The sequence below is a fragment of the Poecilia mexicana genome, unplaced genomic scaffold, assembly GCF_051168715.1.
Source record: "Poecilia mexicana isolate PSO_F unplaced genomic scaffold, ASM5116871v1 scaffold_19, whole genome shotgun sequence".
NCBI lineage: Eukaryota > Metazoa > Chordata > Actinopteri > Cyprinodontiformes > Poeciliidae > Poecilia > Poecilia mexicana.
In genome coordinates this window covers 3,492,751-3,510,635 of record NW_028263388.1, presented here as the reverse complement: position 1 = coordinate 3,510,635, position 17,885 = coordinate 3,492,751, and the positions used below count along the sequence as shown (strand labels likewise).

Below are 17,885 nucleotides of genomic sequence, written 5' to 3'. Positions count from 1 at the left end.
TTTCAGACTGAATGATTGTTTTTGAAGGTGGACATCACATTTCTCTGGGTTCATAAAAGGTTGCTCATTTCCTGCCATTAAACTCTAAAACTGGATGAATGGAAGTAGGAGACTGAGGATGTATATGTTGACTGACTTCTGCAAACATTTTTTAGTATCTCTTGTAAATCTGAAGATTTCTGGCAAATGATTGCTTGGAGAGCTTGACCTATGAGCGATGCATTCAAAGTTCTGAAATCAGCTATCATCCTCAAAGACTCCACCAGAACACACTGGACCAGATGAAGGGTCATTCCTAAAAAATCCAGGAAGTCTATGGTGAGGGTCATTCCAGACATTCAAAACATCAGGCCAGAAAACTCAAGGCAATAAATAGGAGTTGATCTTTGAGAGAGCTGTAAGGGATCAGCTGGAGGAAGTGTCTTTTCAATGCAAACAAGCCAAAAATATCACTAAACTTAAGCAGAAGATAAGAAACCAAGGTTCTATGTGGGCTAGAGAGGACATGGACTGATTAATAACTGGACTGCAGATGTTTATGAGTCCCAATAAAACGTACAGACTTGTCTAAAGGAGATCAATTTCCACAGTTACTAGGCTGAAGCAGTCTGATTAATTGCGACTAATCAATGATTGAAATAATGTCAACTAATTTAGGAATTGATTAATCATTAACTGGAGTATACTGTCTAAAAAAACGACCATTTGCTGAAAGAACAGCCCATTCAAAAAATTTATTTTTCACTCAAAATGAAAAAAAAAAAACAAAACAAAACACAAAACTGTCTGTTCTATCCAGAAGTCATGGGCGGCAGTTTTACCTTCACCTGGTTCCAATCCTGTAAAAACAAACAAACAAAACCAAATGGCTCTCTAAAGGAATGCTTAGGTAATACAATGTTTTTTTATTTTATTTAAAAAAAAAATCGAATTATTCATTTTCTTATGTATATCAAATATTGTATACGATAAGCTTTAGTGCTTGGATGAAAAATCCACAGAACGTGTGGTTAAGCGATTAATTGTCAGAATAATCAATCGAATAATCGTTAGTTCTCGCCCTCTGTGAGGCAGAGCGGCAAGACGGATGGCCGTCCTCCCGGATTCCCTGAGTGAGTGAGTCGTGGTCAGGTTATGACAAGCTGTAACAAATTTGTGTGTGTGTGTGCGCGCGTGTGTGTGTCAGCAATTTGTTGATGATTCCTAAACGCATCAGTACATGGAGTTGATTTGAAAGGTGTGGTAGCCTAAAACACAAAACTTTATCCTCATTATTCTGAGATTGCTAAATGATAATGGGAGATTATTTCAAAATTATGACATGTTTTTTTTTTTTTTTTTTTTGCTTTTGTTTATTTATCAGAGTGGCAGGTGAGCTTCTTCAGAACCTGTGGGAAAAAAATGTGCTATGTTGAGGGTTTAGTTGAACTGTCATGTAAACAGCAGCTCATGCTCGGAGAGCAGCAGCTCTGACCTGGAAGTGAAACAGGACTTTCCTCCTGAACTTAAAGGTTGGTTTTCTGAACCTGGACCTGCCTACAAATCTCTTCACGGTATCAGTCATATGAAGGACTGTCTCAGTTCAAATGAACTGGAACTAAGACGGATCCACCGGAAACGTGACCGAAGTTGCTGTGTGTTGTCTATTTGCAGCTATCAGCCGAACCGAACCTCTCAACATGGAGATTTCACTTGCAGGCAAACAGGCGCTGGTGACAGGAGCAGGAAAAGGTGGGAATAATCCTCAGAGGACCGGGACGGTAACACCGGCATGCAGAGCGGGTTCAGTTATATGTTTATGCGGAAGTTGTCTCTCATTCCAGTGTTTTTAATAACTATCTCACCATTACCGCGAGAAAAACATGTTTTACTTGTCTAACTGTTTCAGCCCCACTTTACCGTCTTTACCGTTACATTTACAAGTCAATCCTTGACTGGAATATTGTATAAAGAAAAATTATTAAAATTAATTTAGTGAAACGGATCATGAAGTGATCCTCATCTTCGACCAGAAGAGATTCCTGCACCACGTGACGTCATAGGTCAGTTCTGGACTGGATGACCTGAACTGTATAATCTGTTTCCACTTTTTGAAAGTCAAATTAGAACATGTTCAGATATTCTGGAGTCTGTTCGTCTGACTTCATTACTTGGTTTCTCTGCTCTGAACTCAGGTCTAGTGAAACAAGTGGGAGGCATTCACAGTTAGTGTTCAGTTTACTGAATTCACCACAGGCTATTTGACTTTTAGAAACATCAGAACGAAGATCAGGACGGTAACACTTTATTTGAAGGGGGTTGAATAAGACTGTCATGACACTTTCATAAACATGACATAACACCTGTCATGAACATGAATAAGTCTTCATGAATATTTATGACTGTTGTCATAAAGCATAATTCGGTAAATTATGACACTTTTAATACAAAGTTGACATTATTCAAAATGTCTTTGTTATGATAACTTGACATTAACCAAGAAATCATGACTGTTTAAACTTTACCTTTAATAACATAAAGTTACCTCATTTTTAAAGTGGAATCAGTAATACTTTTATAACAAATTTATATCAGTAATGATTTCTTGGTCTTATTCACCCCCTTCAAATAAAGTGTTACCAAATAATATGTATATTTTTAACTTTGTAACTATTTGGTGTAGAAATTAAATTAATCCATTCAGTAATAAGGCTGCAGCCTGACAAACAGTGCCTCACTGGGAATCTATAAACAGACAATGCTTCAGTTCTCTATGTGTTCTTTATTCTCCATCACAATCCAGTTATCATACTCTGGGTGTTTGAGGCTTAGTGGGTGATAAATTGCTACCACAGAGAAAGTTTCCTCATTACTTTCAAAATAAATAGTTGTACAGTATTGTTAAAAAATGAAGAGATGAAAAGATTTTTGTCATTTAAAAAAACCAAACATTTCCCTAAAACATTTTGAAAAATATTTGTGTGTGTGGAACTTCTGGAGATGATGATGTAAAGATGGATTTGACATAAAATCAAGAAAATGATGGACAACCCTCACCTTTTCTTTATGGGAAGACGGAGCACCTTCAGTCAGAGGCTTCTTCAGATTCACTGCATACAGGCAGCTACAGGAGATTCTTTCTGCCACAGCTATCAGGATGTACAATAACTCTGACAAATTTGAATTGATATGACTTACAGCAATGTTTAATTTCCCTTTGGGATCAGTAAAGTATTTTTGAATTGAATGTGTGTGTGTGTGTGTGTGTGTGTGTGCGTTTGTTTGTAATACCTTGTGGGGACGATTTTCCTGACATAAACTACGTTGTGGGGACCAATTGCTCCTCGTGGGGACCGGAGCCTGGTCCCCACGAGTGGAAACCCTGTTTTTGGGTCAGGGGTCAGATTTAGGGCTAAGGTATGAATTGAGTTTTGGTTAGGGTTAGGAAAAGGGTAAAGGTAAGGTTTAGGCTGTAGAAATGAATGGAAGTCAATGGAAAGTCCCCACAAAGATAGCAAAACAAACATGTGTGTGTGTGTGTGTGTGTGTGTGTGTGTGCGTGTTTGGGTGTACTGCCAGCTTCATTTTGGATGATGATGTATGTTTTGTGTTTCAGGTATCGGCAGGGCCACAGCTCTGGCTCTGGCACGCTGTGGGGCGCGGGTCACTGCAGTCACACGGACACAGGCTGACCTCGACAGTTTAGTGCAAGAGGTAACCCCCCTGTAGCGACTCCCCACACACGCACACCACTTCATCCCCGTCCTTATTTGATACAAACTCCCTCACAGTTTGGATTTCTGTAGTTTGCAGACTTCTTGTTCATTCTGTCTCTGCTTTCACCTTGAAAGTAAATACTCTGCACTGAAAAAAATAACTCTTTGGATTAACATAAAAAAATCATGGAAAGATTTTCCACCTGATTACTTTGCTTTATTTCAGCACTATGTAATTATGTTACTCCGATTTAAAGGAAATGTGTTGGTTCAACTTAATTTTTGTGGTTGATTCAACTTATTTACTTTAGTTGGACCCAATGTAATTTAATAGAACCAGACCAACTAATTTTACAGTGATAACTTCACACTACTTAATTAAGTTGATCCAACTCATGAAAATTAAGTTAGCTGAACAAACATGCTTCATGCTGAAAGAAAGCTATATAATCATGTGGAAAATCTTTCCATGATTGAATTATGTTAATTCAAAGACATTTTCTTAAGTGCTATTAAATTAAGTGTTTTAAGACCACACTGAAAGAAGAAAAAACACTCAACAATGAGAAAAAGTACAACATGAACTTTATTTTCAAAATTGTTATCCATTTTCTTTTTACACAGCACAAAAAACAGCCGCGTTGAAAGTTGAAATAAACAACAAAAGGTCAGTTTTGTTTTTCCAGAAAAAAACTGGGCTGTGTTTAGCATAGATCAAATTCTTAACAACATAAAAAGTGTCAGTAAATTCGCTCAACTTTGCAAACTGTAACAGTTAAAATTTAGTTTTCGACTGCGGTCTTTGGAAAAACATGTAAAGATAGATTGCCCAAGTTGTTCATCACTTCCACCCCGTCCAGGAGAATCCCAACATCCTCAATGGCATCGCCAGGCTCTGCACTCTCCGGTCGGATAACGAAGATTCCACAGACGGTCTCGGCCATTTGTGCACCTTGATGATGGGAACATGGGTGGGGTTTTGGGGGGGGAGAGATTTCACATGTCATTAAATAAAAAAATAACTTTACACTTATTTGGCTGACTCAACAACAGCTAAGGTCCATCAAAGATCTGTCTGTGTTAATTGTGAGTCCAGTGGTAAGATTTCCCATTTAGAAAAGGTACCATATTTTCTACATTTTCACAAAAATCGTCTTATTATCCGGTGAACCTTGTGGTGCGGAAAATACGGTATATTGTCTCATATGGAAAAACATGAAGAGAAGGGATGAATCCCAAATAGGCCCCATATTCCATGGCCTGTTCTCCTCAATTGAAATGACAGTCTGAGGATCCACCACACAGACTGTCATTCTAAACCAGTCCAATTTATGTGCAAGTACAAAGCCCTGACACTGTACACAAACCAAACATCTTATACATGAAGAACCTGTCTTATTTCCTGGATGGAGGAAATGTCATGACTATGTGTGGTAGTTATTTCCAAATAGATCAGTACTAACATCTTAGGTAAAGTTACTTAATATTTTTGTCTGCATATGAAACAATGCTGTTAGAAAAAAAGGCTAAATAAAACAGACCAAAGATCTTTTTGTGGAGTTTAACTCACCTAAAAATCCTCATTTTAAACCCACTTAACAATAACTGTAATTATATCAATCTTACTAATGATTATCCTTTTCTGTGGGAGAAATCTAAAAGCATCTCAAAAGTCAAATTAAAATTGAATGTACCCAAGTGAAAAAAAGAAGTTTTAATGATCTTCTCTTAATTTAAATTTATTGGTAATTCACAGGAAGTCCAATTAACTCCAACTATAATCACCTCTTTTGTGGACACAAAGATAAATTAACATACCATGTACTCTTTCTCCAGCTTCTCTGGATCTTCATCCAGGTACGCACACAGACCTTTTAGGATCCACTCTCGTCTGACTTCAGCCGTGTTTTCCTAAATATGCAGATCAGAAAACAATGAGAACAACCGCAAAAATCCAGCAGTATACTATAGGGTCACACACTTGAAAACTTAGCTAAATTCAAAGGAAGTCACAACGAAAGTGATCAGTGGCTTGCAGCCTATTTGAAAGATCTTTAAAATTGTTATTCTCCTTTCATTATGCCATGACTAAAATTAAGTTTAACATTTTATTTAAACTTCTAACTGAAGCTGTCACCTAAGAAATATTTATGTCTGAAACAAAGGTACAGTACAGGGGGATATACTGTGAAATATCTATTTCCTCTGCCTTCTCCCAGTGCTAGAAACAACCAGTCAGTGGCAGGAAAGTGTTAGTGTTGTCAATCACAATCTCATGTCGCTGCTCATCCTTCTTCCCCCTTGCTCTGTACTATTCTGTAGCTAGCATAGGGCTGATAGCAGCTCATATCTACTAGACAGAGAGAGACAACACTCCTTACAGTTCCACATCCCCACGCAAATAAAGACAAATAAAACAGACTTGCCAAATACAAGTTTAGCTGAACCCTTATAATCGCTCTAACACTAGATTCAGTCATTTTAGATCTGGCAAAACTTACCATTAGCCACTGCAATCTAAAACTTGATGGCCGATGACCCCCTTCACCAGTGCTTATGTAGGTGGATAACAGACAGGTGATGTTCTGAAAGAGATCAGATTTTCAAACATTAAAATATGTAATTCACCCTGAGCAGAGTTGTATCTGAACATTCAAACTTTTAGTACAAGTCTCTTGAATGCATCATGAATCAATCAAATTTTATTTGTACAGCACATTTAATCAGAAAGGCATTTCAAAGGGCTTTACATAATTAAAAACAGAAACACAGAGTCATGCAACATTTAATAAACAGTGAAACAGATAAAAAGTAAAGCCAAAAACATTAAAAACATTGAAGACATTAAAACCGCACTAAGCCTAATTTAGCTATAAGCAACTCTAAACAGGTGGGTTTTAAGTTGAGATTTAAAGGCACCCAGTGTTTCAGCTGTTCTGAAACTGAATATAATCACTGGGCACATGCAAGCATGTATTGCAGAACAGTGGTGACTTGAACATGGTAGAAAGCAATAAAAATATAAAACATAAAAATCAAAACAAAAACCTCAACATTTCAAAATTAAACCGATAAACTTAAAAATTGTTTTTGAACTACAATTATTTATGGAAAAACAAGTACAATAACAAAATACATCTTTAGAGCAGAGGAATATATGCATTTAAAAAAAAGGAAAGCTCAAGTCTGTTCATGGACTACCATAATAGGAATAATGGACAATCCTCTGAGTGTTTCAGCCATTAAAAAATACTAGAAATCCATAGTTAGAAGGTGGACATTTATGTGGACATTGCAAGCACATTTAAAGCTCTAACAGCAAAGGTTTCCTCAGGTTCCTCTGACTCAAATTTAATACTTTTTATTATTAATAAATGAAGAATCTGTATTACGATAGAAAGCCACAAAAGTGTGTGTGTATCCAATGTCCACTCTGCATTTACCTACATAATAACAGTACTGAAATTAAATAATAATAATAATAATAAAAAAAACATTTAAATAGACTTATGTTTGGCCCCAGTGTTTAAAATCCACTAAACCTCAGACTTCAGAGTTTGTATGGCACCAGATGCTGAATTTACATCAGTCCAACTTTTTTCCAGGGAGTTTTAACAACCTGAGGAGGAGCAAAACTGTGACATTTATGGGGTCCGTTTTTTGTCTTGACAGCAGCTTTGTGACCCTTACACTGCTTCATGTGATGTTAGCATGATTTGAGTACATCAATTATATAGAAACGTGACCGAACATAGAAAAAAATGTTTTTTTTAAAAGTCTGATGATTTTAATTTGCATCTTTTTATTTCGATTTTTATTTTGATTTAGACGGATGAAAATAGACTGAATCTTACCTTTTTCAAATTAAGCAGATCCAAATCAGGAATCTTCCCGCTTCTCTTGAAAGAACAGTTTGAAGTTTTCCCAGACACAAGATCTCGCGTGATCTCGCTAGCATCTCGCGTGATCTTCCGTAATTTCGCTAGCATCTCGCGTGATCTTCCATAATTTCGCTAGCATCTCGCGTGATCTTCCGTAATCTCGCCAGTGTCTCGCGTGATCTCCGGGTCTCGCTAGACCCTCTTCGGCGGGAGATTAGTCTGACTAAATTGAATCACGTTGTCTCAACTTGAATACATTTTATTAACGCTAGGTTGTTGAATTTTATGTTTATTTGACGTGATTTTGTCATATTTGCCTTTGAAACATAAAATAATTCTGTTAAACATGTTATTTTTTATAAATGCAATAACCACTTCAATTCAGTTGTGCTTTGACACAAGCATGGAGCAAGCAGGAAATGGTGCAAATGTTAGAAAAACGCTGATTAATTACCAGCTAACCATCACTTCATGTGATGTTAACACATGTTAGCAACTGACATGAGTACATCAATTACATAGTGTGAAGGTATCACTGTTAAATAAGTTGGTTTCAACTAAATTTGCATTCATCTTAATCAAGTAAAGTCAATTATTTGGTCCAAAACATTGCAAATTAGTTGGTCTGGTTCTATTAAATTATTGGGTCCAACTAAAGTAAATAAGTTGAATCAACCACAAACGTTAAGTTGAGCCAACACATTTGCTTTAAATTGGAATAACCTTAATAAATTAAGTTGAGCCAACACATTTTCTTTAAATTGGAGTAACAGAATTACATAGTGCTGAAATAAAGCAAAGTAATCAGGTGGAAAATCTTTCCATGATTTTTTTTTATGTTAATCCAAAGAGTTATTTCTTTCAGTGTACATAGCAACACTGATATGTGCACAATCCTGCCAGGAAAATTTAGTATTCTCTAAACTGCAGCTGGCGTTTTCCTGGCACGAAAAACAATCATCTCGCAGGGCCTCGTGTGATTTCCCATGATCTCGCGGGATCTGCCGTGATCTCGCTCGTCGCCTCCAGCACAAGATCAGTCTGACTATAATGAATCGTGTTATCTCAACATGATTCAATTTCATAAACGTTAAGTTGATGAATTTCTTGTTTGTTCAACATGATTTTATCACGTTTTTGTTTAAAACATGAAATTATTGTGTTAAAAGTACATGATATTCTTTTATTAATCTAATAACCCCCTAAGTTCATTTTTTTGAGTGTGACCCTCCTCCTTTGCCCTCCTCCAGTGTCCAGCCATCATCCCAGTGTGTGTGGACCTGGCGGACTGGGCAGCCACCGAGGCTGCCCTGAAGGACGTCGGCCCCATTGATCTGCTGGTGAACAATGCCGCCTGCACCAAACTGCAGCCATTCCTGGAGGTCACGGCTGACCAGTTTGATCTGTAAGACCAGAATGACACCATTTTATTCTCCTAGATGAAGCTCAGGTCAAAGGATGAGGACAAGAACTGAGTTACTGGTATCAACCAACTGTTGTTGTTTTTCAGGCTGTTTAACGTGAATGTAAAAGCTGTGCTACACGTTTCTCAGGTAAAACAGCCCTAAAGTAAAATCTGCTTATTCAGCTGCAAATGTGCATCTACATTAAATTAATTTATTGAATTCATCAAAACACTTTGTTCACATTCTTCCTCACTAATGATTTCCTCAGAATAACCCTAAAACATTTGCCACTGGCACTCTGAGGTGGACTTTATGCTGTGCCACATGTAGCAAAACACAAAACTGCTGATGGCTGTGAATGCTTAACTCTGCAATACACACACACACACACGCACACACACACACACACACACACACACACGCACACACACACACACACACACACATACATAGTTAGATACACTGAAAAAAATAACTCTTTGGATTAACATAAAAAAATCATGGAAAGATTTTCCACCTGATTACTTTGCTTTATTTCAGCACTATGTAATTTTGTTACTCCGATTTAAAGGAAATGTGTTGGCTCAACTTAATTTATTAAGGTTATTCCAATTTAAAGCAAATGTGTTGGCTCAACTTAATTTATTAAGGTTATTCCAATTTAAAGCAAATGTGTTGGTTCAACTTAATTTATTAAGGTTATTCCAATTTAAAGGAAATGTGTTGGTTCAACTTAATTTATTAAGGTTATTCCAATTTAAAGCAAATGTGTTGGTTCAACTTAATTTATTAAGGTTATTCCAATTTAAAGCAAATGTGTTGGTTCAACTTAATTTATTAAGGTTATTCCAATTTAAAGCAAATGTGTTGGTTCAACTTAATTTTTGTGGTTGATTCAACTTATTTACTTTAGTTGGACCCAATGTAATTTAATAGAGCCAGCCTAACTAATTTTACACTGATAACTTCACACTACTTAATTACGTTGATCCAACTCATGAAAATTAAGTTAGCTGAACAAACATGCTTCATGCTGAAAGAAAGCTATTTAATCGTGTGGAAAATCTTTCTATGATCGAATTATGTTAAATCAAAGACATTTTCTTAAGTGCTATTAAATGAAGTGTTTTAAGACCACACTGAAAGAAGAAAGAACACTCAACAATGAGAAAAAGTACAACATGAACTGTATTTTCAAAATTGTTATCCATTTTCTTTTTACACAGCACAAAAAACAGCTGAGTTGAAAGTTGAAATAAACAACAAAAGGTCAGTTTTGTTATTCCAGAAAAAAACTGGGCTGTGTTTAGCATAGATCAAATTCTTAACAACATAAAAAGTGTCAGTAAATTCGCTCAACTTTGCGAAATGTAACAGTTAAAATTTAGTTTTCCATTGAGGTCTTTAGAAAAACATGTAAAGATAGATTGCTCAAGTTGTTCATCACTTCCACCCCGTCCAGGAGAATCCCAACATCCTCAATGGCATCGCCAGGCTCTGCACTCTCCGGTCGGATAACGAAGATTCCACAGACGGTCTCGGCCATTTGTGCACCTTGATGATGGGAACAAGGGTGGGGTATTGGGTGGGAGAGATTTCACATCTCATTAAATAAAAAAATAACTTTACACTTGTTTGGCTGACTCACCAACAGCTAAGGTCCATCAAAGACCTGTCTGTGTTAATTGTGAGTCCAGTGTTAAGATTTCCCATTTAGAAAAGGTACCATATTTTCTACATTTTCACAAAAATCGTCTTATAATGCGGTGCACCTTGTGGTAAAATACGGTATATTGTCTCATATGGAAAAACATGAAGAGAAGGGATGAATCCCAAATAGGCCCCATATTCCATGGCCTGTTCTCCTCAATTGAAATGACAGTCTGAGGATCCACCACACAGACTGTCATTCTAAACCAGTCCTACTTATGTGCAAGTACAAAGCCCTGACTCTGTACACAAAAAAAAACATCTTATACATGAAGAACCTGTCTTATTTCCTGGATGGAGGAAATGTCATGACTATGTGTGGTAGTTATTTCCAAATAGATCAGTACTAACATCTTAGGTAAAGTTACTTAATATTTTTGTCTGCATATGAAACAATGCTGTTAGAAAAAAAGGCTAAATAAAACAGGCCAAAGATCTTTTTGTGGAGTTTAACTCACCTAAACATCCTCATTTTAAACCCACTTAACAATAACTGTAATTATATCAATCTTACTAATGATTATCCTTTTCTGTGGGAGAAATCTAAAAGCATCTCAAAAGTCAAATTAAAATTGAATGTACCCAAGTGAAAAAAAAAGTTTTAATGATCTTCTCTTACTTTAAATTTATTGGTAATTCACAGGAAGTCCAATTAACTCCAACTATAATCACCTCTTTTGTGGACACAAAGATAAATTAACATACCATGTACTCTTTCTCCAGCTTCTCTGGATCTTCATCCAGGTACGCACACAGACCTTTTAGGATCCACTCTCGTCTGACTTCAGCAGTGTTTTCCTAAATATGCAGATCAGAAAACAATGAGAACAACCGCAAAAATCCAGCAGTATACTATAGGGTCACATACTTGAAAACTTAGCAAAATTCAAAGGAAGTCACAACGAAAGTGATCAGTGGCTTGCAGCCTATTTGAAAGATCTTTAAAATTGTTATTCTCCTGTCATTATGCCATGACTAAAATTAAGTTTAACATTTTATTTAAACTTCTAACTGAAGCTGTCACCTAAGAAATATTTATGTCTGAAACAAGGATACAGTATAGGGGGATATACTGTGAAAAATCTATTTCCTCTGCCTTCTCCCAGTGCTAGAAACAACCAGTCAGTGGCAGGAGAGTTTTAGTGCTGTCAATCACAATCTCATGTTGCTGCTCATCCTTCTTCCCCCTTGCTCTGTACTATTCTGTAGCTAGCATAGGACTGATAGCAGCTCATATCTACTAGACAGAGAGAGACAACACTCCTTACAGTTCCACATCCCCACGCAAATAAAGACAAATAAAACTGACTTGCCAAATACAAGTTCAGCTGAACCCTTATGATCGCTCTAACACTAGATTCAGTCATTTTAGATCTGGCAAAACTTATCATTAGCCACTGCAATCTAAAACTTGATGGCCGATGACCCCCTTCACCAGTGCTTATGTAGGTGGATAACAGACAGGTGATGTTCTGAAAGAGATCAGATTTTCAAACATATATGTAATTCACCGTGAGCAGAGTTGTATCTGAACATTCAAACTTTTAGTACAAGTCTCTTGAATGCATCATGAATCAATCAATCAAATTTTATTTGTACAGCACATTTAATCAGAAAGGCATTTCAAAGTGCTTTACATAATTAAAAACAGAAACACAGAGTCATGCAACATTTAATAAACAGTGAAACAGATAAAAAGTAAAGCCAAAAACATTAAAAACGTTGAAGACATTAAAACCGCACTAAGCCTAATTTAGCTATAAGCAACTCTAAACAGGTGGGTTTTAAGTTGAGATTTAAAGGCACCCAGTGTTTCAGCTGTTCTGAAACTGAATATAACCACAAGCATGTATGTGCAGAACAGTGGTGAATTGAACATGGTAGAAAGCAATAAAAATATAAAACATAAAAATCAAAACAAAAACCTCAACATTTCAAAATTAAACCGATAAACTTAAAAATTGTTTTTGAACTACAATTATTTATGGAAAAACAAGTACAATAACAAAATACATCTTTAGAGCAGAGGAATATATGTATTTAAAAAATAAGAAAGCTCAAGTCTGTTCATGGACTACCGTAATAGGAATAATGGACAATCCTCTGAGTGTTTCAGCCAGAAAAAAATACTAGAAATCCATAGTTAGAAGGTGGACATTTATGTGGACATTGCAAGCACATTTAAAGCTCTAACAGCAAAGGTTTCTGCAGGTTCCTCTGACTCAAATTTAATACTTTTTATTATTAATAAATGAAGAATCTGTATTACGATAGAAAGCCACAAAAGTTGTGTGTATCCAATGTCCACTCTGCATTTACCTACATAATAACAGTACTGAAATAAAATAATAATAAAAAAACATTTAAATAGACTTATGTTTGGCCCCATTGTTTACAATCCACTAAACCTCAGACTTCAGAGTTTGTATGGCACCAGATGCTGAATTTACATCAGTCCAACTTTTTTCCAGGGAGCTTTAACAACCTCAGGAGGAGCAAAACTGTGACATTTATGGGGTCCGTTTTTTGTCTTGACAGCAGCTTTGTGATCCTTACACTGCTTCATGTGATGTTAGCATGACTTGAGTACATCAATTACATAGAAACGTGACCGAACATAGAAAAAAATGGTTTTTTTTTAAGTCTGATGATTTTAATTTGCATCTTTTTATTTCGATTTTTATTTTGATTTAGACGGATGAAAATAGACTGAATCTTACCTTTTTCAAATTAAGCAGATCCAAATCAGGAATCTTCCCGCTTCTCTTGAAAGAACAGTTTGAAGTTTTCCCAGACACAAGATCTCGCGTGATCTTCCGTAATTTCGCTAGCATCTCGCGTGATCTTCCATAATTTCGCTAGCATCTCGCGTGATCTTTCGTAATCTCGCCAGTGTCTCGCGTGATCTCCGGGTCTCGCTAGACCCTCTTCGGCGGGAGATCAGTCTGACTAAATTGAATCACGTTGTCTCAACTTGAATACATTTTATTAACGCTAGGTTGTTGAATTTTATGTTTATTTGACGTGATTTTGTCATATTTGCCTTTGAAACATAAAATAATTCTGTTAAACATGTTATTTTTTATAAATGCAATAACCACTTCAATTCAGTTGTGCTTTGACACAAGCATGGAGCAAGCAGGAAATGGTGCAAATGTTAGAAAAACGCTGATTAATTACCAGCTAACCATCACTTCATGTGATGTTAACACATGTTAGCCACTGACATGAGTACATCAATTACATAGTGTGAAGGTATCACTGTTAAATAAGTTGGTTTCAACTAAATTTGCATTCATCTTAATCAAGTAAAGTCAATTATTTGGTCCAAAACATTGCAAATTAGTTGGTCTGGTTCTATTAAATTACATTGGGTCCAACTAAAGTAAATAAGTTGAATCGGGATCTGCCGTGATCTCGCTCGTCGCCTCCAGCACAAGATCAGTCTGACTATAATGAATCGTGTTATCTCAACATGATTCAATTTCATAAACGTTAAGTTGACGAATTTCTTGTTTGTTCAACATGATTTTATCACGTTTTTGTTTAAAACATGAAATTATTGTGTTGAAAGTACATGATATTTTTGTATTAATCTAATAACCCCCTAAGTTCATTTTTTTGAGTGTAGGCCATGCAATCCTTTTACTCTAAACAACTGAAGCTATCTGTTTCTGTGTCTGTGGTAGATGGTGGCTGGTGGGATGAAGACCAGAGGGTCAGGCGGCTCCATCGTCAACGTGTCCAGCCAGGCGTCTCAGCGCGCCCTGAGGGATCATACTGTTTACTGTGAGGAACAGACAGCTTGACCTTCACCGTCTTCTCCTTCACCACACTTTGAGAAACAAACAGAAGAAATATAAATGAAATATTGCATAAAATAAAAGTGCAATATTTTTTGCCAGCCCTCTCAGAGAGTGAAACGCTCATTTTCAAGAGATTCATTGCACAGATTGAAATATTTCTAGCTTTTGTCCTTTGCAGTTTTAATGATTGTGTCTCATAGGTGAAGAAAAGCCAAAATTCAGTGTCTCAGAAGGCTAAAATATCGGATTAGACCAATAAAAACGGATGCTTTAAGTGCAAATATCAGGATTCTGAAAGGTATGTATGTTTCTGTCCACTCAATGCTTGGTCAGAACTCCATTTCCATGAATTACTGCATCAATGTGCCGTGGCATGGAGGCAACCAGCTGGTGGTTCTGTGTAGGTGTGATGGTTGTTTTGATAGGTGCCTTCTGCTCAACTGCTTTGTTGCTTTTCTGGTGTCTCTCATCTTTCTCTTCAAAACAGCCCAGAGTTGTTTGAAGGGGTAAAGGTCAGAGGAGTTTGTAGTTCAACTTCATCCAGCTGGTCAGCAGATGAAGCATGAAGAGCTCTAGAAGTCCCGCATCCCCCTGGGCCACTTCGCAGGTCAGATACAAAGGTCACGACCTTGTCTCCTGGTCAACGCTGCATTGACTGTGGAAACCCAGTGGACCAGTACCAGCAAAACATGACACCCCACACCTTACCATGATTATGTTCTGCTGACCCAGAGTGACCCTGGAGGCTCAGGAAACCTCTGCCGGTGTTTTAGTTAATCAGCTGACTGGGGCTGACACCAGGAGTTTCCATTAATGACCTCTTCTTTTACACAATTCTGATTTTCTGAGACACTGAATTTGCATAATCATCAAAATGACAAGAAACAGAGGCTTTGGAAATATCCCTCTATATTTTATGTGATTATAATACATAATGAGTTTTTCTTTCTGAGATAACTGGTCAGAAATATTGCACTTTTTCACAGTATTCTAACTTTGATGTACCAATAATCACTTCCAGTGAGAGTTGCTGTGTCATTCTGCCTTGCTCAGGTTCCACTAAAGGGGCCCTGGACATGCTGACCAAAGTGATGGCCCTAGAGCTTGGACCCCATCAGGTACTGCTTCACTCAAACCTCCAGGAAGGATCCGTTAAAGGAGCCCAACCTCTGTCTGTTTTAAACACCAGAACAGTTCCAGAGAACTCTTCTTGATCAGAGGACAGCTGTTCTTTTTCTCTCGTTTCCTGAAGCTGTTTGACCTCTAATCCAAAAGGCCACTTTAGAATTAAAGGTCCAAAAGTGGCCTCTATTCCAAAACAGTAGGTATCAGCATATTCTAAATAACATCTATATATAGGCAAGTACCTCTTAGCTTTAATTTAACCTTAACTTAAATATAACTTTGTCTGTAAAGCCTAAGTTCAGCATGTATCCAGTCTGCCTAGCAACAACACTTGACAGTTACTGTCCGGAGTTTTTAAAAAGTTTTCTGCATGACCTCTGATATTATTTCCACACAGAAACATTCCCAGCTCATGTCAGAAACTCCTGTCAGTGTGTGTGTTGCTGCTCTCTGTGCTGACTCAGAAACTTGTTCTGTGGTCCGACCAGATCCGTGTGAACAGCGTCAACCCTACAGTTGTTATGACAAAGATGGGTCGCCTGGGCTGGAGTGATCCGGAAAAAGCCCAGACCATGAAGTCCCGCATCCCCCTGGGCCGCTTCGCAGGTCAGATACCTTGTGTCACAACCTTGTGTGCTCACAGTGTTGTTTGGTAATCTGTGTTCTTAAACAAGCAGCTTTCAGAGATTTTACCAATACTTTTATCTGAAACTTGACCAGAGTGGGACTCGCTTTCATCCTGACAGTTTATCACTTCAATAACTGAAATATTACTTCAGTATGCAAGTCCTCTTCATCCTTCACAGCCTTTTATCATTTCTTTAAAATTTTTACAATTTTCACAAAAAAAAAATTACTTTAGAAAATCTAATGATTATCACAACTCTGAAAATGAGTTAGTGAACCTCTGCAGTATCCATACAGAAATCACCTGCAACTGCATTACGAGAAATATACCAACACCGACCAGACTGCTGAAACAAACTGTTAGAATTGTTCTTATGGTAAAATGTAATCTTGTTGATTTTCATAGAAAACTGTTTAAAACATCATTTGAATGTTTTCTGAACAAACTAAGTTTGACTTACAGCTGAAACAAGATATTTACATAATGTTTTTATAAAACAAACAAGAACTGGCCTAATCGTTATGTTGTCTGGTATTAAAAGTCGATTTGAAAAGATGGGTCATTTAAAAACTGAATCAAGATCTTAGTATCAGTTCTAAAAGAAACGGGCAGCCAGTGGAGGGAATACATAAGTAATAAAAGCATGAATAACCACATCAAGGGCGTTATGGGGAAGATAATCCTTGATTTTACTAATCAGCATCAGATGATAAAAGCTAGAGTGGAATCTGAATCAAAGATCATCTAATGTACACACAACCAGACAAGTTCAATGATCTGCTGCATACTGTCAGCAGGTTCGATTTACCAAATAAAATAACTTGCAGAAAATTCTCTGGTTTCAATTTTCTCTCCCTTTTCTCCAAATTGAATAGATTAAATGAATGTAGTTTGTAGAGATTTGCTTGAAGCTGAAATGTGTGTAGAAATCAATGGGAAGTCCCCACAAAGATAATGTGACAAACATGCATGTGTGTGCGTGTGTGTGTGTGTGTAGAGGAGGAGGACGTGGTGAACAGCATCTTGTTCCTACTGAGTGAGAAGAGCAGCATGATTAATGGAGTGGCCCTGCCAGTGGACGGAGGCCACCTGGCCTGCTGAACATCACCAGGACTTCCAGCTGATCAGAGGCAGACATGCTGACAGCTCAGGGTTTTACCCAAACATTCAGATTGTCCAAAATAAACGGGTTTATTGTTGTTGAATCATTTTTCTTACCTTGTCTGTGGGGTTCTGAACATGAGAAAATTACATCCAAGGTGCAGATGTAGATCTCAGTGAAATAAAAGCATAAAAAACAATACTGGACTGATTAAAGGGATCTTATCTATTAGCCCTCAGACAATTAAAATATAATATGATTATTCTAAAAAAACAGAATAAAGATAGAAATATATGATTCTGACAATAAAGTAATTGGATAAAAGAATGGCACATTCTGCAGATTTTTCATTTAACCACCCTAGTCTATTTATTACAATGGTAATATAGCAAATACTAAAAATTGCAAATAAACTAATTAATTCCTTTCACCACATTAAAAATTGTATTGCCTAAAAATGCTTGTTCACTGTTTTTAGTGAACGCTGGATCATTTGTAACAAATGATGAATCTGCAGCTAAATCTTACTAAC

General features: G+C 36.9%; 2 protein-coding genes and 1 long non-coding RNA gene across 4 annotated transcripts; 1 reads left to right on the top strand and 2 right to left on the bottom strand.

The window, feature by feature from the left end:
• Positions 1-1,089: 1,089 nt before the first annotated feature.
• dcxr (dicarbonyl/L-xylulose reductase) lies at positions 1,090-17,552 on the top strand. Of its 2 annotated transcripts, XM_088000995.1 has the most exons (9): positions 1,090-1,511; positions 1,654-1,731; positions 3,596-3,693; positions 8,827-8,981; positions 9,087-9,129; positions 14,382-14,481; positions 15,552-15,616; positions 16,112-16,229; positions 17,249-17,552. In XM_088000995.1, the coding sequence occupies exons 2-9, from the start codon at positions 1,680-1,682 to the stop codon at positions 17,350-17,352; spliced, it is 735 nt and encodes a 244-aa protein (XP_087857121.1). In that variant the 5' UTR covers positions 1,090-1,511; positions 1,654-1,679; the 3' UTR covers positions 17,353-17,552. The 2 variants fall into 2 exon arrangements, with proteins under 2 accessions (XP_087857121.1, XP_087857120.1); XM_088000994.1 differs by having other exon boundaries at positions 1,092-1,731.
• On the bottom strand, positions 4,150-8,065 carry LOC148153571 (uncharacterized). Its single transcript, XM_088000997.1, has 4 exons — positions 7,550-8,065; positions 6,197-6,280; positions 5,514-5,606; positions 4,150-4,647 (listed from the first exon to the last, which is right to left on the bottom strand). Exons 1-4 carry the CDS (start codon positions 7,682-7,684, stop codon positions 4,537-4,539), a joined length of 423 nt encoding a protein of 140 aa, XP_087857123.1. The 5' UTR covers positions 7,685-8,065; the 3' UTR covers positions 4,150-4,536.
• On the bottom strand, positions 10,153-11,484 carry LOC148153570 (uncharacterized). Its single transcript, XR_015761496.1, has 2 exons — positions 11,398-11,484; positions 10,153-10,536 (listed from the first exon to the last, which is right to left on the bottom strand). It is a non-coding gene; the product is annotated as an uncharacterized LOC148153570 (long non-coding RNA).
• Positions 17,553-17,885: the final 333 nt, after the last annotated feature.